This window comes from Peromyscus eremicus, chromosome 10 (genome assembly GCF_949786415.1).
Source record: "Peromyscus eremicus chromosome 10, PerEre_H2_v1, whole genome shotgun sequence".
NCBI lineage: Eukaryota > Metazoa > Chordata > Mammalia > Rodentia > Cricetidae > Peromyscus > Peromyscus eremicus.
In genome coordinates, this window is record NC_081426.1 from 61327221 (window position 1) to 61353104 (window position 25884).

The window sequence follows — 25884 nt, forward strand, 5'->3', positions numbered from 1 at the left end:
AAAATAATGGTGCACTGCTCTTATTACATGTTGTAACTTGAAGATACATCAGTAAAAAACAAAACAAAACTGAGAGTTATTAGAAAAGGCATATGTTTGATTTCTCAGTTCTCTTTATCTTCCTATCCTGTTTCCTAGCATTGCTAAGAAGTTTACCTACGAATCTTTCTCCTTGCTATTTATGGGGAAGTAGAGGAAGAATGCGAAAACCTGATAATAAATATTTTCCTATTCAGAATAAACTTTACATCAGTGACACAAAGAAGAAGTATTAAATTTCACTTGGGACTTTCAAGTATTTAGAAAGAGCTGGAAAGATGTTAAGAATTATTTGAATGTTTTTGTTTGTGTCCTTCTGGTGGACACATGGATCCATAGCACTAAGAACAGACAAAGAAGAGAGAAAAGGGAGGAAATTTTTGGGTAAAAGAATCTGTAATTGTTTTCCTCAATAGAGAGTAAAATGAAGATTTTCATCAAGAGAAAAGATTTAAAAAGCTATATATAGGAAGACATCGTCAGTGTTATACTCAGCCATCCTTAGAGAAGCTTCCTCCTGCAGTAGATGGGAACAAATAAAGAGATTCTCAACTGGACACTGTACAGAGAGTGAAAGACTTTGGAATACCTAATCTTTCCTAACTGGGATGCCTTTATGAAACCCCTCCTCTCAGGGCACAGGGAACTATGTGAAAGAGGATGCAGAAAGATTGTAAGAGCCATAGAAGATAGATAATGCCAAAGAAACCATGTCTTCCGGACACATCAGGACTGATGAATACATGAATTCATAGAGATAGTGGCAGCATGTACAGGGACTTCACAGGTCTAAGCCAGATGGGGTCCCAGCACTGAGAGAGGAAGTGGACCCAAAGTCCCACCCTACCAAAGAAGTTATCTCTAATTAACAACTGCTCAAGGAAAATTACCTTTCTCCATTGAAGTCTTACTTGATATATAATATAAACCACAGTTAAGGGTAGGCCCCATATCCCATCAGATGGTCACCACAATGGTATTTTTTATTTTTTGAGATTTTTTTTTGTCTCAAAATTCTTTGTTTTGGCATATATTTATCTAACGGTTGTTTGCTTTAATGTTGTTATTTCCTATTTTGTGTTTTTATGGTGATTGTGTGTGTGTGTGTGTGTGTGTGTGTGTGTGTGAGAGAGAGAGAGAGAGAGAGAGAGAGAGAGAGAGAGAGAGAGAGAGAGACTGTTTCTTGAGCCTTTTCTTTCTTTCCTTACTTCTTTCTTTATATATTGATTTACTTTTTTATTTATTTATTTTTCCCCAGAGCTGAGGATCAAACCTAGGGCCTTGTGCTTGCTAGGCAAGCGCTCTACCACTGGGCTAAATCCCCAACCATTTATTTGGTGTTTTGAGACATGGTTTGTCTGTGTAGCCCTGGCTCTCCTGGAACTCACTCTGTAGATCAGGTTGTTCTAGAACTCAGAGATATACCTGCCTCTGTTTCCCAAGTGCTAGAACTAAAGGCCTGCACCACCACCACCCAGCCTGCCTGTTTATTGTCTAAGGAGAGAGAAAAGGAAGGCATGAAGTTGGATGGGCAGGGAGATGAGGAAGATCTGGAAAGCGAAGGAGGGGAAAAGGATGCATAGTATATATTGTATGAAAAAATGCATACTTTCAATTTAAAAAAATGTAGAAAAAGAAAGAAAAGGAAGAAAGGATGGAAGAAAAGGAAGGAAGGAAGGAAGGAAGGAAAAGAGAAGGGAGGAGAGGAGAGGAGAGGAGAGGAGAGGAGAGGAGAGGAGAAAACTGAAATACCACACATGTAGTAGAAGAAAAGATGATCTGGCAGAGATAAGACTAAATGTAGTTATTGTTGCTTAGGTGAACATGATGAGGGTCTGAACTTGAACTTGTCATTACATTTGGGATTGATATATTTTATGGTCTCTTGGATTAGCTCTTCCTAGTTTTCTAATCTGGCTTCTGCATGAAAACACCGGGCATAACAAAAAGATGGAATAGAACCAATCTGCCACACTGTAGAAAGTAAAGAGAGAAGATTAAAAAGACAATAGAATCAACTATTAACTATTCTGCTCCCAGCACCATACTTTTGCAGTTTAAAACAGCATGGAATACTCTATGCAAAAACAAACAAAAAAAACATTTTGTTGATGTAAGCTCTAATTTGTTTCATTCATTTTTGAATTGATTAGTTTCCATTTAACATAAAAACATTTTAGCATTCCTAAGCATATACGTATCAAGTTTATAAATTTCTATTAGTATATCCATGCACCTATTATATTAAAAGTTTAATTTCAAATATTGTTGTTTGAGTTGCTGACTTGAGTAGCACATATGCATAGGCATGTACATGTGTGCATACACACACACACACATACACACACACACACACACACACACACACACACACACACACACACACACACAGAGGCATGGCACCTGCCCAAGTGCAGTTATTATGTTTTATGTTTTACATTCCTCTATTGGTGTCAGAGGGGCTTCTGTTCTCTGTAAATCATGTAGATTCCGTGTTGCCAGCTTCTTTGGTACCCAGTCTCAGAAGATGAGATAAAATGAAAACTGTGAAATGACCTCCATGGTACTTCCTGTGTTCTTGTTATTCCTAGAACGCCTTCTTGTAGACTTTTACACTTAGAGAGGAAAGATAAATCTTATCTAAACTAAACTGAAAATCTGGTCTAAGCTCTCGTCTAGAACAATAATCCTCACTAATGACTTTGTTTCTTTACTCTTTGGGTGCTCTGCTTCGCTAAAGGCCACAAGTAATATGTCTACCACATATTCAACAGAAGAAAACTATGAGGAGAAAAAAAAATGAACTTCAATAGCTGCTTCTAGGTTCTGCAATTTGTGTGTGTGTGTGTGTGTGTGTGTGTGTGTGTGTGTGTGTGTGTGTGTGTTTATCAATTTCACATTCTGATCATTAGGAAATGAAGCATTATAGACCAATTTCAGTCTATCATATCTCTACTACTTTGTCATTTTTTTCTTTCAAAGAGTCCTTGATGTACCTACTTCCATTGGTTCCTTGTAAGCCTACTTTAGGTCAGGCAAGTTCTAGCCTCTACTGACAGAAAAGCAGTTTAGAAGAGTCAGACTCTAAGCCTCTTCCTAAGGAAAAGAACTGGTAAATGATACCTGTGAATGTATTGCTGATGTGTCAATCAAGTGTGTCCCATATGGTTACGTACACAAAAACGAAAACAATTAAGATGTAGTAATTTTCCTCTCATGGTTCAGAACTTTTATTGACAAGAAGGAATATAGACTTATGTGCTCCACTCTTTAAGGAGGCAGAGGTTAAGTGGATTAGAAATCATACTCTTACTGAATTCTTTCAATTATAACTCTACTTGATCTGGTTCATTAGGAAACACATGGAGGGTGCAAGATAGTTTTCAGGCATAGTACTTACCATTTGTTTCTGGGCTTTGTCTTATAGGTGATCACTCTGGACATTATGTCTTGGTTTCTTTGCCAGCTGGCTTGTACTTAGATTGGAATACGGAAAATATTGGAAGAAAATTGGAATGTGGAAGGAAATGGGGATCTAGAGTAATCTCCCCTTCCTTCTTTGCTTAGGTTCTGTCTTTGGAAGTGTGTGTGTGTGACTCCTTAGAGGTTATAGTTCTTACTAGGTTGCTTGTCTCTCTGTATTCTAAACTCACTGATAGTCGTGGTTATTTAATTCTATATATTCACCATTTTTATTGTTTTCTTTCCAGATCAGTGATGAATAGCTATGCATTTATGTAAATTGTATCTTAGAAATCTTCTCATGGTGTGTGTGTGTGGGGGATCTGGGTCTGTGCATGTGTATATATGTGAATTGGCACATGTATGTACAGGTGCAGGTGCATATGGAAGTCAAAGGTTGATATCAGATATCTCCCTCATCATTTCTACTTTATATGGTGATGGGGCCTCTCACTTGTGACAAGACTTTTTGGATTCAGCTTGTCTAACCAGCTAGCTTGATCTATCGTTGGTGCTAGAGACCTGAACTCTGGTCATCACACTTACAGAACAGTTAGTTCTTTATCTGCTGAGCCATCTCCTCAAACCTCTGAAATCTTCCTTATGGTATCATAGCCCTTTCATTATCCATCAGATACATAAAACGTGAGTGGTAGATGTGGAATTGGAAGCTGGGCAGCCTGTTAGTTTCTATCAACTGACTGGTGTTTTCCATTTATATCAAACCACAATGGGACTGCCAGCTTCTCAAAAACATATGCAGAAATCGAGAGAAGATGCTTTCCCAATGCCGGACAGCTAATTGAAGGTTAATCGTATGTCTTAGTTGACTTTTATTGTTCTGTGTAGATGGCACTTTATATAATGATGCTATGAAAAATAAAAAAAAATCTTGAAATGAATGTAGATTTTTTTTTAAACTTTCAAGGAATGATGCTCACATCCTTCATATACTGGAAGAGAGGACACTGCAAGTGCCACCCACCCCCTTTCTAAGTCACTGCAAAGAAACTCGAATTCATTCTTGGGGATAATTTTCCCTCTCATGACCCATTTTCTTTAGCTAGACTCCATGGTATTTTGTATTTATCTCTCTGAAGAGTTGGAAGCATAATTGGGTGGCTTTTGATCAGGAAATGCCTGTCCCCACATACCCAGGAAGAAAACACTTTTCATCAAGAGTGACCTTTCAGCACACTGTTGACATTTTTGTCTCTTGCTTTATAAGAGATAACTTCCCAATTTATTGTGGAGAGGTTTTTCAATCTGGCTGTCAGTGAAAATAAACTTTTAGTGTATTATCAAATGAGGTCTTTCTTCTCTTGTTGACTGGGGGTTTATTAAGCAACACACCACGCGAGTATCTGGATCTCTCTCTACTTCAATTTGAGTTAGGCTTAATCTTTCCAGCATTCACTTTTAACAACCATTCTGCAATATAATGTTTTAAGTGAGACTCAAGGACAATAAAATAATATCTTTAAAGAAAAGTCAGTAGAAATTAAGGAATTCTAACACATTTTCCTTTTTTTAATAAATACATAAAGCTCTTTGCCATTTCCCTCAATTATTTTGATTAACATGATAATAGGATCTTTTAAATCATCATTGTACCAATTTTCACAGCCTGATGTAAAAAGACTCATTTCACAGAAATAATCATGATTAGCATTGATAGATGAATGTTGATGCCATAACATAACAGTATAAGGCATATTTACACCATCTTAACATACAGAAACACCATACACCTACACAAAAGAACCACAGATCTGGAACAAAGGAAGTTCAGTCTCCTAGACAGCTTACATTGATAGGCTTTGCCTGAAACTATATATATTTATATATAATTTTTGCTTTATTTTTTTAATTTTTTTTCTTTCATAGCAACGAACAGATCTTCCTTATTTCTTGTGATTTATTTGTAACATCGTGTTCATGCAAAAATAATACTTATTTATTGCATTAACATTTAAACAGTTGTAGATTTGGGTTCTAAAACCTTCACCTAAAATTTTACTTCATGTTGCTTCATCCACATTGTTGTCTGAGTTGGTGTGATATGAAGTTTCTTTTGTTTAGTGAGTTACAGAATGACAAACATGTCCAGTCGACCACAGTTCAAAAATCAAGATTCTTAAGTTTCTTGATCATGCACATTATACGTTCATTATCACAAAATGGCTTGAATCAGATAGATACACCATTTTGACACACATTTGTTGGTTTCATTTTTAAAATTACGTTTCTAAAAACAACAACAAAAGTAATGAAAAAAAAATACTGTCCCACATCCACGGTTCACAAAAAAGAAAGAGCAGCAGGAATCACACCCACCAAGAGTCAGGTGGTGACGTTGTAGTAAACATCGAATGCCATGAAAACAAGCCAGGAACATCATCCTTACTACAACCCGTACTTTTGAAGCAGTTCAGATTGCCACTGGCGTTTGCGCTCTGGAAAGCAATCTGGAATGTGGATTTTTTTAAAATCCTGAATACATTTTTTCATTTCCTCTTCCACGCTTAGCTTCTCGCAGACCTTCTTTTTGGAGAGATTTGTTTCTCGGGACTTGCTGATGAGTGACTGAAAGAGTTCACTGTTTCTGCGCTTGTCTGGTGGTGGCATCCATTGCACTGGTGCTTTTTTGGAGGGTCGATCCAAGGTTAAGGTGTTAGGCTGGTGAGCTGCAGCCTGTTGGGCATTGGGCGGGTTGTCCTGTGGTGTGCTGGCCTCTGAGTGGCTGTCACAGCTGGATGTGGAGAGCTCGTTGCAGGAAGTCCCGCTCTCACTTCCTTTGTCTGTGACTTTGTCCTGTTTCCTGTCTTCATGTTCTTGTTTGGGTGATACTATTTTCTGAGGTGGTCCTAAGGAAGACAAGTAAGGGGAAGGATAGAAAAACTGAATTAGTACATGTGTGTTTTCTATTTATGACAAGAACATCTACCTGAAGAAAAAGTGTTGTTCTAGCCTGCTTTTGAGAGGTTCAGCAGCAACACTTAGCTTTTCACGTACAAACATGCTACAAGCCAGTTCACTACTGACACCAGAAATCTTTTAGAGCTATACTTAATGACCTTTCAATAAAAGACCATGACTCTCATCATGCTGAAAGGAAGTTCTCTGCTCATTTGGTTTCTGACTCCTATTGGAGCACATCAAGAGGACAAACCTACAGATGCAACACAGCAGGATCTCCATGACACAGGACGTCAATAGGATATCCATGAGGAGCCCTAGTGAGAGCCCATTTTTGGTGGTGTAGCAGAAACCAGAGGACTGAAGCCAGACCAATGACTCTTGGCAATGAACACATGCAAGTAAACATGAATGGACTAAAAGTGGTTAAGCTGTGTGACTCAACAGGCCACACTACAGCTTCCACAACAAAACTCTTCTTCTTTTTTTTGTTTTTGCTTTTGTTTTTGTTTTGTTTCTTTGTTTTATTTGTTGGTTTCTTGTTTTTCTTTTAAATTTGGTTTTGACTCGGGGGAGGTTGCAAGGACATAGGGTAGATTTGAGGAGATGGGGAGATGAGTAGGATTGAAATGATATGAAATCCACAAAGAATCATTAGAAGTTAAAAATAAAAGATGCCACACACAAACATTCCCCTAGTCTTATTTCTGCATCTCTAGAAGCCCTGATCACTTTTGGGACAATCAGAGCCATAGATGCTGTCCTTTGCATGCTTATTTTCCTCTGTAAACCAGGAAAGTGCCGTTGCTCAGTTCTGCAATGCAGTGAGCTCAGCCCAGAGATATAATCCCATTGTTAGTGCTCCCAAGTGGGAGGCTGATTTAAACATAATTCTAAAATTTTTCATCCTGTTTCCTTGGAGAATTATGAAACTGCTGTAATCTTAATATTATGAAGACCATAAATAGTTAAAAAAAAGAGTGCTCCTCCAAAATATAGGGCCTTGCTATTTGAGGTAAAATACATAGGAGGACAATTTTCAAAAACTGTTAGTTTTCCATAGGGTATGTAACATCATTCAATAAATATTAAAGGGAGGTCCTAATCCCACAGTAGAATCAAAAAACAAAAGAAAGCAACAACAACAACAAAACTAAAATATGCTCAGTCTTGAAAATAAGCTGTTGAAATATTTAAAATAATGACCATGGAAATTATAATTTTAACTGCATTCTTAATGTTTTCACCCACAGATAAGTGCAGCTTTCACCCTGCATTAAAAAAGTTTCTTTTAGCAACAGATGGGTGTCATAACACAAAGACACCACTGGCCAAAATGCAGAGAACAAGTGACTGTGGGTGCCTAGCCCCAAATGAAACATCAACAATACAACCCCTTAAATTTTTTTCTATTATGAAATTCTCTAGGTTAAAATGATAAAATGACTAAGAAGGAACATATTTACCATGGATATAAATTAGTCCCTAGAAGAGAAAAACAATTTCAATTTCTACTTCTAGAATAACAAATTACAAGTACAGCTTTCCATAATCTCAATGAAATTGAGTCCCAGAAGAATACAATCAACTTATAATGGCTCTGTTATACATATTCTTAGTCTTGAAACCCAGGCAAGAGAATGTTAAGGTTGCATAATATGTTTTACTTTGGGTTTACAGTCTAGTTCAACAGTACACAAACTTTGGCTTCTCTAGATACATTTTTAAATCTGGAAGATTGAATTTCCTTATGTTTAAACTTCTAAAACCTTTTTTGAGGAATCAATACATATGGAGTATTTTGATTGATTCTGGTGTGATCAAATGTTAATTATTTTTGCTTAGAATATGTAACTCTGGGCTGTTGACCATGTAAATGAGGCACTTTTATTCTAATTCTGGCTCTGCATATATTAACTATGCACAGATTAGTAAGTGTTTAATTTTAGTTTCTCTGATTCCAAGTTGTTAGTTTACATGTTGAAATTAAGATGGCCATACCTGCTCATATGGGCTGGGATAAAACGTAAATGAGGGGGTAATATATGTGTAAGAAATTTGTAACCTTTAAAATTCTATTTTAGGTAAACTATTATTAGTTCAGAGTCTAAATTCATCTACCATAAGTATTAAACTTTTATGTCTGAGAAGAAATTTGTTTAAGAAAATAAAGTCTCCATCATGTTTTCCAACAGTGCTAATTCAAAGCACCTGTAGAACTAGGTATGTACTTAGTGGCAATGTGCTTGCTTAGGAAGAGAAAATCTGTGTTGGACAACTGGCACCACAAAAATAACAGTAACAAAAATAACAATACAAATTATTACATCAAGTAAAGTAGACTAGAGGATATCACCATAGCCCCAAATTTGTTCAATTCAACGGAATAAAGCTTTTGATGGATTTTATTGGTCTTTCTTATATTGCAATAAGGAGGAAGAAAGTGATAAAGCCATTTGGGAAGTGGTACAGAAATTCACTGTCAATTCTTGTATCTGTCAATAGGCCATGTAAGCTCTTTGAAGTGATGTGGATACATGCTGTGGGATAATGCTCTTGTACACTGGTTTAATAAAATGCTAAAGGGCCAGTAGCCAGGCAGGAAGTATAGGTGGAGCAAGCAGATGAGGAGAATTCTGTGAAGAGGAAGGCTGAGTGAGGAGACACCAGCCTGCCATCCTGGGAGCAGCATGTAATGACACACAGGTAAAGCCATGGAAAACATGGCAACATATAGATTAACAGAAATGGGCTGAGTTTAAATGTAAGAGCTAGTCAGTGGAAAGCCCGAGGTAATGACCAAATAGTTTTAATTAATATAAGCTTCTATGTGTTTACTTGGGGGACACAAGTAGGAGAGATTTGTCCCAACTGCCAGCTGGCTGGGACACAAGAAAACTTCGGCTACAGATATACTCAGTCATAAAACCATAGTACAGTTAGTTTAATGCAGAAGTGCTTCTAAATGAAGTCTGTGTACAACTGCATGCCTTACAAATTGTACTTTAATCTCTTTACATGCATAGCAATGACCAAAAAGACTGGGTATGTAAAATTTTTCTGCAGCAGATGTAATTCCCAGAAGGGAAATTACCTTTTAAAGGTGCTAAACTCAACTCTGTGTGAATGGTAATGTGGTTCTTAAAAAGAACGAGCAACTCATCTTAAGTATTTTAAGTGTTAAACAGTTGAGTCAAAGAGGAAAAAAACAAAGGCTTGTGATTCCACAAAACTTTGTTGAATATCTATATGTGTGGAAAATAATTACTTAGAGGAGACGGAAAAGTTCACCTGATCCCTGGCAATCATCCTGGTATCAGTTATTCCTAACTTGTCAGGTAGATAAGTATATATGTAACTGAAGCTTAAATAACACATGTACAGATGTGAAAAATTATGATGTGATTTATTGAACTAAGGAACAGGAAGCATTTTTAATTAATTTTTGAAATTCCTACTCTGAATTGAAACTTCACAGAGGAGTAAAGACTATTTAAATGAAGAAAATGTAATGGGTATTAGAAAAAAATGAAGTCATTTTTGTATATTCTAATATCTTTATGGGAATTATCACATTTATGGATGAAGAGGAATTAAAGAAAAATCAAGATTGCTTGATAAAAATCTCAAGGAGTCATATTATTTTATATTTACCTAAATTATATAAGTATTTAATATGTCATATATAATTTAAATAAAGTCTTTACATTCAAGCTGACAATGCTCCCACAAGGGCCATAGACTACCCCCCCCCAAAAAAAAAAACAGGCATGAGCAATCCTTTTTCAAATGATTGGTCAGAGTAATCTAAGTGACTGGCAAAACAATACGGCAAAACAATGTTGCCCTTGGTTGCCTCTCAAAGTAAGTAGGTAAGTAAGTCCCTACTGTTGAAGACATTGTACACTTAGGTTATAGAACTCAGATAATCTGAGACAGATCTGACCTGGAAACCTCCTTCCTGTGATCTAGCTTTCATAGTTTTAGAAAATATTAAGCAAGATGTCAACGATAGGAAGCAGTCAATAGGTCTATACAATTGTGATGCCTCTGAACAACAACACTGACCAGCATGGTAAGATATTCTTTTGTTTTTTTTTTGGTTTTTCGAGACAGGGTTTCTCTGTGTAGCTTTGCGCCTTACCTGGAACTCACTTGGTAGCCCAGGCTGGCCTTGAACTCACAGAGATCCAAGATATTCTTAAAAGAACAAAAATGGTACTCATAGATAACTCATAGGTAACCAACAGCTGTCTTGTAGGAAGATAAGGCCTACAAGGCTGAGAGAGGAGCCAATCTGGAATCTGCCTGAAGAGGTCCTTACCATGCCTAGCCAATAATAAGTGACCAAGCAATGTCACTGGTTCCTACAGGTGCTATCAGAGGTCCTGATTGTGCTTAGCCAATGAAAGGCAATCACACAATGTCAGTGGATTGGGACACAGCCTGGGTGCTGGGAGGAGGGTATATAAGGCTCTTCCCATTGCTGAATAAATGAGTCTGCTGTTTGCCTTTTATCTGACTCCGGGTGTCTATGTTGTTGACACTGTGCCTTTTCGCTCCCTCCCCAAGAGAGCTGTTAGGACTCAGCAACATCTGGCACCCAAACAAGTTTTGGTTGTCTCCCTCCCCTTACTCTCAGTGCTGGACAGCACCTCCAAGATGGTGTGTTTTGGTGAGAAAGCCCCTCAATGTTGTGTGGTTTTAGTCCCTTCAGCGGGTAAGGTTTGGGACTCTCATTTCTTTCCTTCTTTTGTGTTGTCTGTCATGTTTGTCTGTCCATCCATTTAGGAAGGCATATTTTTTTTTTCTGTTTTGGTTCACCTGGTGCCTCCACATAAGGGCTGACTCTCCAGGAAGTGGAACCAAGGCTTGGCCCCCAAACATGTTCCTTCATCCAGACTCACCGTGTGGGCATGCAGCTATGGCCTAAAAACACCATGTATTTCCCCCACTAAGCACAAAACATGAAGGTCCAACACAATTTTCCACCCCTGTTGACTGCCATTTTCTCTCTGACTGTTGCTTGCCTGCTGTCTCCCTCTACGAAATGGGCAGCCTCTCCATCCCTCCATCCCTTCCATGTCTGATCTCTGTATGGCATCTGATGAGGAGGAGCCAGACAGTTCAGGCCCTGGGAGACCTGCTGAGGAGAGCACCACCATAGTTGACACCATGTTTGCACCTTCCCTGTCAGTCCCACTCCCACCTGGGGAGGCTACACCTCCCTGTGGTACCACTGGAATGAAGTGCCACAATGTCCACCTGCTCCTGAAGGTGGAAATTTCCTCAGGCTGAGGTATGCCCCCCACCCCCAGCTACTGTAGCCTCAAAGGCCGGCAGAAGTCTTTCTGGTCAACCTGGGACATAAGGCCACCAATCAGCCGTGGATTCCCCACAGCTGAAAAAGGTTGCCATAATAGAAAAAGACTATTTGATCCCTCCTGGATGCTCACATATGCCTTAATTGGCAGGGTGGTATTGTTAGTCCTTATTCTCTTTAAATATCTCCTGTAACATATTCGACAGCATCAGGAAGCAACTAAGGTAACTCTTCAGTTGTTAATGGCTCTTAGGCATCCTTCTTGCAGTCCTCATCAGAAGGTTATGCATGCCTGGTTATCTGAAATTCAAAGGCTACTTCCTAGATCCCCACCCGGCAGTACTTCAGGAATGGATGCTCTTTGAGGGCCAGTAGTCAAAGCCAGGTAAGAGCTTGTTTGGCAGGCCAACCTAATACAGGCACAGTCCAGTTGCAGCCTTCCTGAAGCAGGGTCAACAAGGCCTGAGCAAAGAACTCTGGCTTTCACTGAGTGCCCATGTAATAAATAGAAAAGGGTGGGATATGTAGGAAGATAAGGCCTACAAGGGCAGGAGATGAGCCAAACTGGAGATTGCCTAAGGGCCTAGCAACAGGAACTGTTAGATGTCCTGATGATACCTAGCCAATGAGGGGCAAACATGCAAAGTCACTGGATATGGACACAGCCTGAGTGCTGGGAGGAGGGTATATAAGGCTCTCCCCATTGCTGAATAAACAAGTCTGCTCTTTGCCATTTACCTGACTCCTGGTGTCTGTGCCATTCACGTAGCACCTTCTCACCTTCCCCCAAGGGAGCTTTAAGAACCCAGCAACACTGCCTTATTGGAATTAAGATGTGCTCAACAGGAATAAAATCATACCTTGTATTAGAAACATCCAACTACACATGTAGTGGGGTCATGGGTCGGAGAAGAGAACCTATTATGACCACTTTACTAGACCACTGTAATTCTTAACTACATTCTGAAACTTATCCTTATACCCACAGATAAGTGTTGCTCTTTCCCCTTATCAAAATAACTTCTTTTTACATCAAGTTGAGTTCATTAAAGTGTACCACAACTGGACATAATTCAGAGATCAATGGATCATAGGGAACTCATCCTCTGTGGACACACATTCAACATAACTCCTGAACCTAACTCAAGGAATATTTCAAAAGAGGGTCTGAAAGATTGTAAGAAACACAGAACCAAGAAGTCTGCACTGAGACTGTGTATCCTAAAAATGGCTGCCTAAAGAGACCTGAACATGGACAAAACCAATAGAAGTACTAGCATGAAAGTGAAAATCTCAGAGTTCCACCCCTATACAAAGAAATGCAGGCAACTAGTGACTTCTACTAGAGAGAGAATTAGCCTATTACAAAGGTGAGTCCCCTAACTACTTATTCAATATGAGACAGTCATCCCTAAAATCATGTATACACATGCAACAGAAATAGACTTAGTAGGATTTGTGTGTGTGTGTGTGTGTGTGTGTGTGTGTGTGTATTCCTGTTTGTGTGTGTGTAAAAAGAAATGTGACCATCAATTTCAGAGGAAGACAAAGATTAAGAGGTAATAGAGGGAGGGAAGGAAAAGAAAGAAATGATGGAATTGTATTAAAATATATTGAATAATAAAGAAAGAGAGAGTTAAAGAAAGGAAGGAGGAAAGGAAGGAAGAAAGAAAGCTATGAAGGAAGAAAGGAAGGAAGGAAGGAAAGAAAGAAGGCAAAAGAAACACATGATTAAAAGGGACATTGCTACTTCTTGTATTTTCCTATGAACATGTCCCTTACTAGCTTAGTCTTATATTTAACCCAGTGATTGATTTTTTTATTGTATTTATTTATATTGTGTCTTTCAGTCCAAAATCCAGACTCCTTGAAGACAGAAACAGTGGCTTTTTTGTATGTGTTTCTATGGTTCTTTGATCAGAGAGATTGTTTAATGAAAGTCATGAAATGTTCTTGCCTCTCAATTTGTGTAGTACTTAAATTGACCCCACCATTCATCTGGCAGCTTATATTCAGCACTTGGTATTTTATTAAATATCTTTCTACTGACTGTAAAGTAGCAAGTTAATCATGTTTCCATCTTCGTAACAAACTACCTGAGATGACTATGAGGATGAAAGATTTGTTTTTGTTCACAATTTCAGCTGCTTGCATCATGATCAAAAGGCTCCATTGCTTTGAGCCCAGGAAAAGGCATATATTCATGGCAAAGGGTAAGTGGTAGAGCATCTCACTTCCTGGCACCAAAGATATTCACTTTATGGCATCCAGGACATATAAGACAAACAAAAGATAGGGTACTCAACACCATCAAATTCCAATGAATTTAACATTCCAATGATTTAATATTTCTCCATGAAATCCCTTAAAGATTCAAAAACCACCCAATATTGCCAGTATGGGGACCTACTTTTTCTCATATGGGCTTTTTGGAACCTTTTACAATCTGAATAATAACATGTTATCAGAATGCCCCCACCATCCCGCAACAAAATCTGGGTCTCACAGTCACACATTGGTGACCTGTCTCCCTCAAAAAATTATCACTTTTAGAAGCACATGGGCTGTTGATTATGTTTCTTTGTTTCACTCAGGTAGTTTAGAAAATTGATTTGTATTATCTCTAAAACTACTAAGAAAATGCATAAGAAAATGCAATGTAGCATTAGGATAAGAAAATATATTTGCTCAGTGGAGTGTATATTAAAGGAGGTCTCTAACAGTAATCTTTTCTTCTACTTTTTATTGAAAATAGATTGTTTTCATAAAATATATTCAGATTATGGTTTCCTCTCCCTCAACTCCTCCAACTTATTGCTTTCTTTGAAAAAACTCAAAACATCCCAGTGATGGGGGCATACACAAGCCTGGTCTACATAAGGAGTTCCAAGACTGCCAGGGCTATGTAGAGAGATTTTTAAAAATAAATAGATAAATAAATAAGAAAAAATAAATATTCAAAGCTGGCTCCAAATACTGCTTTGAGACTAAAACCTTCTCATGATTGGGTGCATTTTTTTCCCTCTTAGTGACCCACAAGTAGTTTGCTTAAGTCCATATCAAAGTACTAAAGTTATTTTGCTTTAAATAATACTTTTCCTGTTTCGAATTTGATCCTTTGTTTTGTCTCAACATACATACACCACATCCACATCATATACATACACTGAACATGAACTACACACACACACACACACACACACACACACACTCATTACACCCATAAACTACGCATACTACACACATACACAACACATGCACTCATACACACACACACACACACACACACACACACACTCATTACACCCATAAACTACGCACACTACATACATGTACAACACACGTACACACACACACACACACACACACACACACACACACACCTTATTACTATATTTACTTAGGGTCAAAGATTATTCTTATTGTATTTCCTAATGCACAACCAAGTAATAGCTACAAAATATTGTAAAATCACATATGAGACAGGTTCATTTTAAAGACTTTTTTCTATTTTGTTTTGTATTATACAAAATTAAAAATATAGACAAAAGTATAATCAGGCTCCAGTGATGACAGAAATGAACAAAACCCCAGGGTACTGAGTAAAATCAACCTCGGGCAGTGGTCCATGAAGAGATCATCACAGTATGTAGTTAATGAACACATCACTTTGGGGGGAAAGTCCTGCTTTACCCTTCACTTTATTTAAGAGAAATAAGAACTTGAAGACCATACACAATGAGGAAATTGTTTGCTCTGCTCTGCACGGCACGTGAATTCTGTGCTGCTTCCATAGTAGTCACACTTGCAGCTGTGTGTGTCTGGAGAAAATGTGTTGAGTCTATTTGTCTACCCAGAGGCCTTGTCATCTGAAAAATTGTTAGAGAAACTTCACCAGGGCTCTATATTTAAGAATTATCTTAATGCTGCACCCATGGAAGCTAAGATTCTATGCTTTATTACCATTCTGATGCCTAAAACAAACTAACAGATGACAGACACGGAGCTGCCAGTTTCCTTTGGGATCTTTGAATCAAGACTGTGGAACCACTCGGTGGATATTTCTGTTTCCTCTATTTGAATCTGTCATTCCTTATTAAAGATGTTGGTATATTTTTCATGTGTCATATTAGTCACCTCCTTCTAATGACCTCCTTTTTAACTGACACATGGTACAACGGTAGAGTGATTTATCTGTTTTTGAAATTCGTGAACAAAAGCCTACGCTTGTTTGTTCCACATCTATAAAACTAGGATCATAACACCTACAAGATTCTTGGCAAAGATTAACGAGACATTGTATCAACAGCATCTCAGATGGTTGGGGAAGGGTGGGGGAGAAGATCCTCTATAAATAAGAATGGAAGTTGTGCGTATGGTGTGTTATATATAACAAATTTATATGAACATAAAACCATGCTAGTATAAATTATACTTGTCTTTTATACAATACCGAACAACTGTTTCAGGCCTGATCAAAACTTTATTTTTCACCAGGTGGTGGTGGCGCACACCTTTAGTCCCAGCACTTGGGAAGCAGAGCCAGGTGGATCTCTGTGAGTTCAAGGCCACATTGGAAACAGCCAGGCACGGTGACACACACCTTTAATCTCAGAAAGTGAGCCTTTAATCCCAGGAAGTGAGGGTAGAAAACAGAAAGGTATATAAGGCATGAAAACCAGGAACTATAGCCTGGTTAAGCTTTTAGGCTTTTGAGCAGCAGTTCAGCCGAGATCCGTTTGGATGAGGACTCAGAGGCTTCCAGTCTGAGGAAACAGGATCAGCTGAGGAATTGGGGAGGTGAGGAAACTGTGGCTCGTTCTGCTTCTCTGATCTTCCAGCATTCACCCCAATACCTGGCTCTGGGTTTGCTTTTATTAATAAGACCTTCTAACAATTCATGCTACAGATTTTTATCTGCTGAATCATTGTAGATCTCAAGTGCTTATTTGGCAATAAATATTTTCAAGTCCTTCCAGTAATCGGCAATAAGATACAACTTCTGGTAGCTGCCTTACATTTAATGTGAGTGCTGCCTCTTTTTCCTTTGAGGTTTATAAATGCTTGTCTCTTATGGAAGTAATTTGGCACAGAGCCATGAGGCTGAATGGGAAACAGAAGCATGTATGTGCATAGCAGAGTTTAATTTCACTTTTCGGTAAAATAAAAAAAGTGCCTTATCTTTGAAAATAGCGAAACTGTGCTCATGGTAAAAGTTCTGATACCTGCTTGTTAGGTCTTTAAAAAGCCAATTTGCTACCTTGTTTCAGAAGGATGAAAAATGTGACATCAGTTTGCAAGGGTGACTTTCTGTCAGAGTATCTGTGGAGTAGACCTTTGGATTGGCCTTAAATGTAGCCACAATAGGGAAAGAAATGGAGAGCAAGACACAGAGAGTGAGAATATGTGCAAGGAAGAATTTTATTTAGTGGTGATAATAATGGCATTGTTTTTCTTTCAGGACTGAGGATAAAGCATAGGACTTTACACATAATAGATAAGTTCTCTACCACTAAGTCACACTCATAACTCTTATAGTATTATACAGTGACTGGTTAATGGATTAGTGTATATTAGTCTTCAAATTTAAGAAAGTGTACAGAATAATGTATATGTTTCTATCTTTTTATATAAAAATATAAAAAATATAAAATATAAGAAATTTATATAAAAATTTATATAAAAATAAAAAAATATAAAATATAAGAAACACCTGATCAACATAATGGATATTTATTCAGTCATGAAGAATAAAATGATGTCATTTTCAGAAAAATGGATATAACTGGAGATTATCAGATTAGACAAAGTAAGTCAGAAGCAGAAAGCTAAATACAGCATGCAATTTCTCATTTGGAGGTCCTCTATTTACGTAGGTACAGAAAATAATATATGTATATAGGTCATGAGAGGTGAAGCAAATTCTCATGAAATGGGGTGGGGCCGATGGAAGAGAGGGGAAGGAAAAATCATGACTAGAAGATATGGAGTGAATGTTGTATATATACAAAATAGAAAAACAAACAAACTAAAAAACAAAAGCAAAACAGTTTCCTCATAAAAGAGAGGAACCTATAAATGTCACTTTATGTGACAAAAATCTTTACAGGCATGATTAAGAACTTTGGAGTGGTAGAAATATATTGAATTGTTTGGTGCGAACTCTTAATTTAATGAGAGATTTCTTTCCCGTAGGAGGCAAGAGGGACATTGTTGGCACACAAAGAAGAAGAGCAGAAAGCATAGGCTGGGAGAAGCCAGCAGAGAACTCCCTAAAGCTCCTGAAGGGAGAAGAGACTTTTTGATACCTCATGTAAATCTCTGATTCAAGTGTAACAGTGATTGCAGTCCTCAGACCTCCAATGCTTCTGGACAATACATTTGTGTTTCTTGGAAGTTCCCAAGTTTATGCAGTCTAGTCAGGTGCCAGGATCTTATATCATCATAATTGTGTGAGTATGAGTCAACCCTTAATGGCAGGGTATATTGGGTCTGATTATAGGACCTCGGTTTCTCTGTTACAATGAAATGTCTTTGAAGAATCTGTGTTTCTGTGTAAGCACATCCCATAATGATAAGCTTAGAATATCATACAGCATACCACTGCCTTTTGGGGATATCCTTGTTAGTTGAAAACCCCTAAAAGTAGTCAACATTTACTTCTCATCAATATTATCTCCATCTTTCAGGGAAATATTCATTGATGGTTCTCTTCCTTACACTAATGGCCTTTGATTATTTTTAAATGATTGCCACACCTATTCTGGGTACTCCAATTCATATAAATTAATAACCATATGGATGATATTGAATAGTTTCCTTATATCATCTATAATCACAAAATACATTTTCTTTCTCTTTCTCAAAACAAACAAAGCTATCCATCTACCTATTTTAATGCACGTGAAAACATACAATATAAGAAATCACTTTATAATCCTTCTTCTATAGCTGACACCACATATCCCTACCACCTGTCTATTCCTTGACATTCTGACCCATTTTTCTGCCTTCTCCTATACTTCTAAAACTATATGCTGAAGGATAGTATTGTCATTCTTTCCCTCTCTTTTTATTTATTTTAAAAAATTATGTGAATATGTATGTTGGAGCAGGTGTGAGGCAACTAATTGTTCATGGAGGATAGAAGGGGGACTCAAATGCCCTGGAGCTAGAATTACATGTGGTTGTGAGCTGCCTGACCTGCATGCTGGATCTCAAACTCAGGTCCTCTGCAATAACAGCATATGGTTTGAAACCACCCATCCATCTCTCTATCCTTAGACTCTTTCCATTTTCAACCAGTTCTTCCATGATTTTCTTTTTTAAATAAAAACATTATAATCTCAAGTGTACAATCATGTACTTAGGAACTGGATTATTTAAATTCCTCTTGTATAAGGTTTTCCTCCAAATATGGAGCTATCTGACCACATCCTGTATGCTTTTAAGTAATTCTCCCATTCTCCTCTTGGTCTCTCTCACAACTATAATCATCATCAACACACTGAATTTATTGTAAAGACTCTATTCCTACAGATCCATTCACCTGTATCTCTATTTTTTATTATCCAAACACCAAGATTCCAACTTCACAACAGTGAAACAGTTTTTAAGAATGTACCGATTCTCAAACACCTTCAGTACCTTTTGAAAAAGAAAGAAAATCCCCATTTCTTCGCTCTGTTGACAGCACACTCTGTAACCCAGTCTACTCTTAAAATCAAAGAACACTTCATATTACTTTCATCCATTGTTCAGTTCAAACTGGAAGAACTTCATGCCATATAAATCTATCTCCAATTAGCCACCTATGTAATAAAAGGTTGGTTTCTGTCTTTATACTTGTCTGCATGAAGTAAGTAAGCTCTTCACTGGCAGTGTGTGTGTGTGTGTGTGTGTGTGTGTGTGTGTGTGTGTGCATGTGAATATAGTTGGTGCTCCATGTATATCTGTATTTAAAAGAGTCAAACACCAGGCTACAACAGTGGATTTATTATCTAGACTGAGCCATTCATAATACCTTACTTAGCTAGCCCTATGATCTACTACACGGGCACAGGTTAGAAAGCAAGTAATTATGGTTGCTCAACACCAGGAAGTTTATGGGATGTATTAAACTGCTCATGAGGGGAAGGAAAGAGAAGATCTTTACAGCTCTGTACAAAAAAGCTCTCAGATATTATTGCATCTGACTCAGCTCATATACAGCCAGGGAGAAGAAAATCTAAACAGGAGCCCCTATAATGTTAGAATGTTGGGGTGAGTAGATCACTAATTGCTTAGGAAAGGTCCACCTATTTAATGAGTAACTATAGACCATATAAAATATAAATCTAGCTGACAATATATGTCAGTCATGGAGTGTCTGTGTGGTGCTGAAAGTTTAAATGTATGTGGGCGCTCTCTCTCTCTCTCTCTCTCTCTCTCTCTCTCCTTCTCTCCTTCCCTGTGTATGTGTGTGTGCAAAGCATATGAGAAAATATATTTTGTGAATGTGTCCAACTATTTTAACTGGAAAAAAAGATAAGTGATGTGTTTGTCATACACATCAGCAGAAAACGCTAACCTGTAATATTTAATGCATGAATTGAGACTTTAAAAGTTGTAGCAGGGTCCTTGCTGTTGTTCCCTTTGGGGGCAGGGGCCAAGTAGGTGCAGAGTCAAACCACACAGACTCTGGGAGAATGTTGAAACAACAAGCTTAGTTTATTCACAAAGAGGCAAGCCTTATATACCCTTCACCCCACCCTGGGGGGGGGGGTCTGATGAATATGCATCAGCTGGTGTGACATGGCTGTCTCTCATTGGTCCAGGTCATCTCCAGATCATGTTTCAGCTGCTGTTGCTAAGACCATCAGGCAGACCCAGGCTGGCTCTCAGAAAGTATCTTTTTTTACTTGTTTGGGCCGTCTGGCCCTCAACCCCTTTAGGGACGAGTCATTTCACATATCCACCCCTTTTTTATTATTTTATAGGACATGCTCAGTGGGAGCTAGTGTGCATTGCCCTAGCCTTGTTGACCTCATCTCAGGAGAGCTCAGCATAATGGACTGTGCCTGTCTTAGATTGGCTTGCCAAACAAGCTTGTATCCATCATTAACTACCAGCCCTGGAAGAGCACCAATCCTGGAGAGCTGTCTCAGTGGTGGGCTTTCGGCAGGAGCCTTCTGTATCTCAGTGAGCCATGCATGCATTATCTCTCTAGGAGGACTCCGATCTAGGTGTCTGAGAGCCAATAAAACCTGTAGGGTCACCTTTGTGGCCGCCTTCTGTTGGTGAACCTGTTGCAGAAGATATTTGAAAAAGAGAAGGATTATTCAAAACTTTCAATCTCAAGGACATGGATGGGACACCAGTCATTTTTATTGTGCCAATCAATAAAAGTCCTTCTGGTGATGCACTAGCGACCTTGGGGGGGAGGGAGGCAATTGCTTAATATCTAGGGTCATATGCCAGTGATAACGTGACCTTTACTAATGCCACGGCAGCAGGGCAAATCATACATTACTCTTCTGAAGCTTTTTCTTTGTCCAAAGTCTCTTGGTCTGTTGCCAGACACACATCTCTGGAGGGTACCCATATTGGTGTTGTGGTATTCTGGGGAAAAATGCAAGCATATCCTCGCCCCTGGGTTAATAGGGGAGCAGGGGGTTGCCATTGAAGGGTAGTGGGATCCCTTCAATGCACCAAGAGCAATGGTGTCTCCCAAGGCAAGTAAATAAGTGTGTTGTCCAATTTGGGCTTATGTGACATGATTAACATATGGTCCTCGGCCCACGAGCATCTCAAGAGAAATAGTGAAGTTGTGCTGTATATTAAAATGAGCCTGAGCCAATTAATGAAGACCGTAGGCTCCAACACAGCCTTCATCAAATGGTGCTAGTCATAATACGTCTGTAAATGCATTGCCCATTGTCGTAGGACTTGCTCAAAATATGATGAGTCAGGACATGATTCATTAGCAGCCTTATGGACCAAAGACAGGTCTGCAAGAGGAGTAGGTATCCACGGCTGGTTAGCCACATTGGGGCCCACATTAACTGGAAATGCCATGGTGGGCATGTGTGGCACCATAGGTGGAACAGGCTGGGAGGTATGCAGAGCAGCTGGCTCGGCAGGCAGACATCCAGGCAAATCACTCTGTGGATACCGCAGTGGGGGGGTAGCCGCTCGAGACATGGGGGGAACAGAGAGAAGGGCCGCCGGTATGGGCTTAGATGCTGCTGCAATCATTTCCTCTCTCTTTCCATCCCTTTCCTTCACTTTATGTCTATTCTCCTGCCTCTCGTCATCAGAAGCAGAGGACATATCAGTCATGGATGGAATGAAAGCAATAGATAAGTTAGGGTTACATTGTTTCTGGCAGTGCTTATTGTGGGCCTCAGTAGAAGATGACTTTAGGCCAGCAATTATAGTCAACAAAATGGGCATAACAAATAATTAGAGAGTTACTCCTGAGGCCACTACCCTTTTAAGTTAATTTAAGTTATTTTCAGTTAATAATTATAAACTTTAGGGAAATGTGGAGTATGTCGGGCATAAAAATGTAATCAGTATGCATCTCTGAGTAAATATTTTGGGAATATGAACAAGTACTTTACCATTATTTGTAGCATGAATCCTAAAAGGTCTTATTAATAAAAACAAACCTGGAGCCAGGTATTGGGGTGAATGCTGAAAGATCAGAGAGACAGAACATACCACAGCTAACCTCACCTCACCAACTCCTCAGCTGATTTTGTTTCCTCAAACTGGAAGCCTCTGTGTCCTCATCCAAATGGATCTCAGCTGAGCTGCTGCTAAAAGTCTAAAAGCTTAACAGCTTCTAGTTCTTGGTCCTCACACCTTATATAACTTTCTGCTTCTTGCCATCACTTCCTGGGATTAAAGGCATGTGTCTTTCCCAAGCAAGACATGAGATCTCAAATGCTGGGATTAAAGGTGTGTGTCACCATGCCTGGTTGTTTCCAGTGTTGCTTTGAACTCACAGAGATCCAGATGGATCTCTGCCTCCAGAATGCTAGAATTAAAGGTGTGTGTGCCACCATTTTCTGGCCTCTATGTCTATTAGCTATTCTGTTCTCTGACCGCGGGTAAGTTTATTAGGATGCACAATATCACCACAATTATTCTACATCCTGAGTAATAGGGTCATGTACCCCTATTCCTTATGCCAGAGTGGATTTTAATAATCCTATTACTGTTTCTATTTTTGGCCTAGTCTCAACATGCCATCCATTCTTGTATTTTAAGGGAAACGATGTGTTTCATAGATTCCTGTCTTCTGGAGCAAAGATGTGTTTCATCTTTATTTGTTTTAGGACTATTTTATTTTGTTCATATTTCACCTCATAAGTTAAAAGTTGTAACCATAGTGACATGCCTCATGCATTGTCCACAGCTTTCCACTTATACTCTGAAGTAACCTGGCATCATGTTATTGATTTGTCCTGCCACAGAGCTTATCTTGAGTTACAGTCTGGGATAAACTGCTAAGAAAAATCTCAGGACTCTTTACTGAACTGCTTCCAATAATCCTAAGGATGGTACTGCGAACATGATTTTTGAAACCCAAACCAAAATGTGATCACTCATAAACTTCATGTTCTAAAAGGGATAAGACTATATGCCTATCTGTGAAAAGTTGGGGGTTAAATGTCTAACTACATGAAGTGTTCATGTTTATTAAGGTTGTTCACAATACAGCATTTTCAAAATCATGCATGAAGGTAAAATGCTGTGTATTTAAAAATGTTTCCTCTGTTTTCTAACTCCTTAATTGTGCTATGATTGTGGTCCAGACACTTCTGCCAATTAATCTTAAATTGATTTTTTTTTCCATTTCAAAACAAAGACTGGGGTTACATCATCTTCTAAAGTGCATATTCTGATGAATTCACCAATAATATAAAGACTATTTTCAATTAGTAAGAGGGGCCCAGAGTACGACACCACTATGATGTAAGAGAAAAAGATACTGTTTCTAAGATAAATCTTATAAATTTTTTTAGAGAGAGATGTAGGAAATAGATAAGCTTTCAAAAGAGCAGAACAGAACAATCAGAACACAGAACGAGCCACATATCTTAGGCCAGGGACCTGTCAACATTGTGCTCTCTACGACTCGGGGTTACATTTGTACAGCAGGCACATTTAAGAAGCACCTTTCACTGATATGCACATCTGGATCAGAGAGGTTCTGACATAAGGGCAGCAATTTCTGTAAGAGCTCCCACGGCTTAATTTAATAATGCGTGAGTTCCGCCCCTGTCAAGCGGCCTTCAGCTTTCCCGTCACTTCCCAGGGCACTTTAGTACAAAGTTAATATTTAACAACAGCAGCACTGCCGCTCTTCTCTTGACACCAAAGCCAAAAAAAAAAAAAAAAAAAGAAAGAAAGAAATTAGTAGGAAGACAGAGAAATGCTGCTCATGCAACTCTTTCCAGATGAAAAGATCGTTGTAAACCGTCTTTGTGGAGACACCCAAATGGCTACATCAAAGCATTTGCACTGGAAATACTTATGGAAACCCCGATTTAATTACCAGATGAATGAGGGTCACTCATTAATAACTTAGAATGTCTTAAAAATAGGAATTATTGGTAACAGAATCCTTTCTTAGTGTAATTTATATTTTAAATATTTCCATGAAACGACACAGAGACAGGATTCATAAAAAATGGCTGCCTGTTTTGTCTTGATGTAATTCAGTGAAAGAAATCAGTGATAGCCACTCTTTGTCCATTTTACAAAAACTTAATAGAATAATGTGCTATTTTAATCAAAAGTTAAAATATATATACAATTCTTATAGAAGAAACATATAAATAATGAGGAACTAAACTGGAGCCATAATTAGCTATTTAAAATGACACAGATTACTAATTAATTATAACTACACCTTACAATATAATTATCATAATGCAATTGTATTTCTATATTGACATTATATAATTATCAAGAACAATTATTAAAGTATTAATTAAGGACTCATACTCCTTTGTTCAAATAGCTAACTACTGAATTTGTTTATCATGTGCAAACAAATCTGCAAGGTCGAGTCAAAGATCATATAGAAGAACGAGAAGATTAGGATTATATACTCCAAAGAAAAAAAGTGAAACTGTTCATGTGAGGTTGTTATTGATTTTGCTCCATCCATTAAAATGTCATAGTGATATTAGAAAAAAGTATAATTAAAATCTATAGTATGATATCCCCAAGTTACTCAATACTCAATAATACAATTATTATTTTATAATTTAGTTTTTATTAATACAAATTCATTTATATATAAATTTTATCATAGTATGTTTTTAAGAATTCAAAATAATTACAGCAAAAAGTGATAAATTCACACAATCTTTATTGGTAGTATGTATGTTTAGAACATAACCAGGGAATGGGGCATTATGCCCATAGTTTTATAAAATTAGTAAATCTACTTTGTCATGTCATGATCTGGTCTAGAAGGGACAGGAGAAGGGATGGAGTTGGATGGGGTAATGAATAATTTCTTTTGGAGTCCCAGATTTCTATCAGAAGTCTTTAAAATGTTTTTCAGGGGATGAAATCCGATGGGAGGAAAATAGAGTGGAGGAAAGTGAGAGGGAAAACACTTCTTTGATCTTTAATCTTCATTACCAACTTGACTATATTTAACATCAGCACAGAAACACACTGATGGGTGTGTCTCTGAAGGCGTTCTCAGAAAGGTTTAACCAAAGTGGAAGGGCACAGCCTGATTCATCTCATGGATCAAGGTCCTGAAATGAATAAAAAGAAGATTGTCACCTGAGCAGCAGCACCCCTTTCTCTCTGCGTCCCCACTAGGGAACTGAAGCATGATCTTAATTTTCTGGCTAGCTCAGTTGGTAGAGCATGAGACTCTTAATCTCAGGGTCATGGGTTTGAGCACCCCATTGGGTACCAGATCAAGTGTGAATCTAATTAATCTTAATCAATAAAAACCTGGAGTCATATATTGAGGGTGAAAGTTGAAAGATCAGAGAATCAGAGCAGCCAGCCACCAGAAACTTCTTACTTCTATGAATGCTGAGAATGAATGGGCCTGAGATCCTCTCTCCACCCGCCTTTTATTCCTGTCTCGATGTCCTTAGTGCTGGGATGAAAAATGT

At 38.2% G+C, this 25884-nt stretch overlaps 1 protein-coding gene and 1 long non-coding RNA gene across 3 annotated transcripts in view; one reads left to right on the top strand and one right to left on the bottom strand.

Moving 5' to 3' along the window:
• LOC131921232 (uncharacterized) overlaps nt 1–16293 on the top strand; it is a 100773-nt gene extending 84480 nt beyond the window's left edge. The window contains exons 2-3 of the long non-coding RNA XR_009381904.1: nt 13888–13956; nt 16241–16293. This is a non-coding gene — a long non-coding RNA (uncharacterized LOC131921232). The remainder of the gene's footprint in view (nt 1–13887; nt 13957–16240) is intronic.
• Nucleotides 5068–25884, bottom strand: part of Kctd8 (potassium channel tetramerization domain containing 8) — a 237112-nt gene continuing 216295 nt past the window's right edge. Inside the window, exon 2 of one of the 2 annotated variants that reach the window (XM_059275944.1) lies at nt 5068–6368. In XM_059275944.1, the coding sequence (XP_059131927.1) occupies nt 5908–6368 (461 nt within the window). In that variant the 3' untranslated portion in view covers nt 5068–5907. The remainder of the gene's footprint in view (nt 6369–25884) is intronic. The other variant, XM_059275945.1, reaches the window with a different exon arrangement.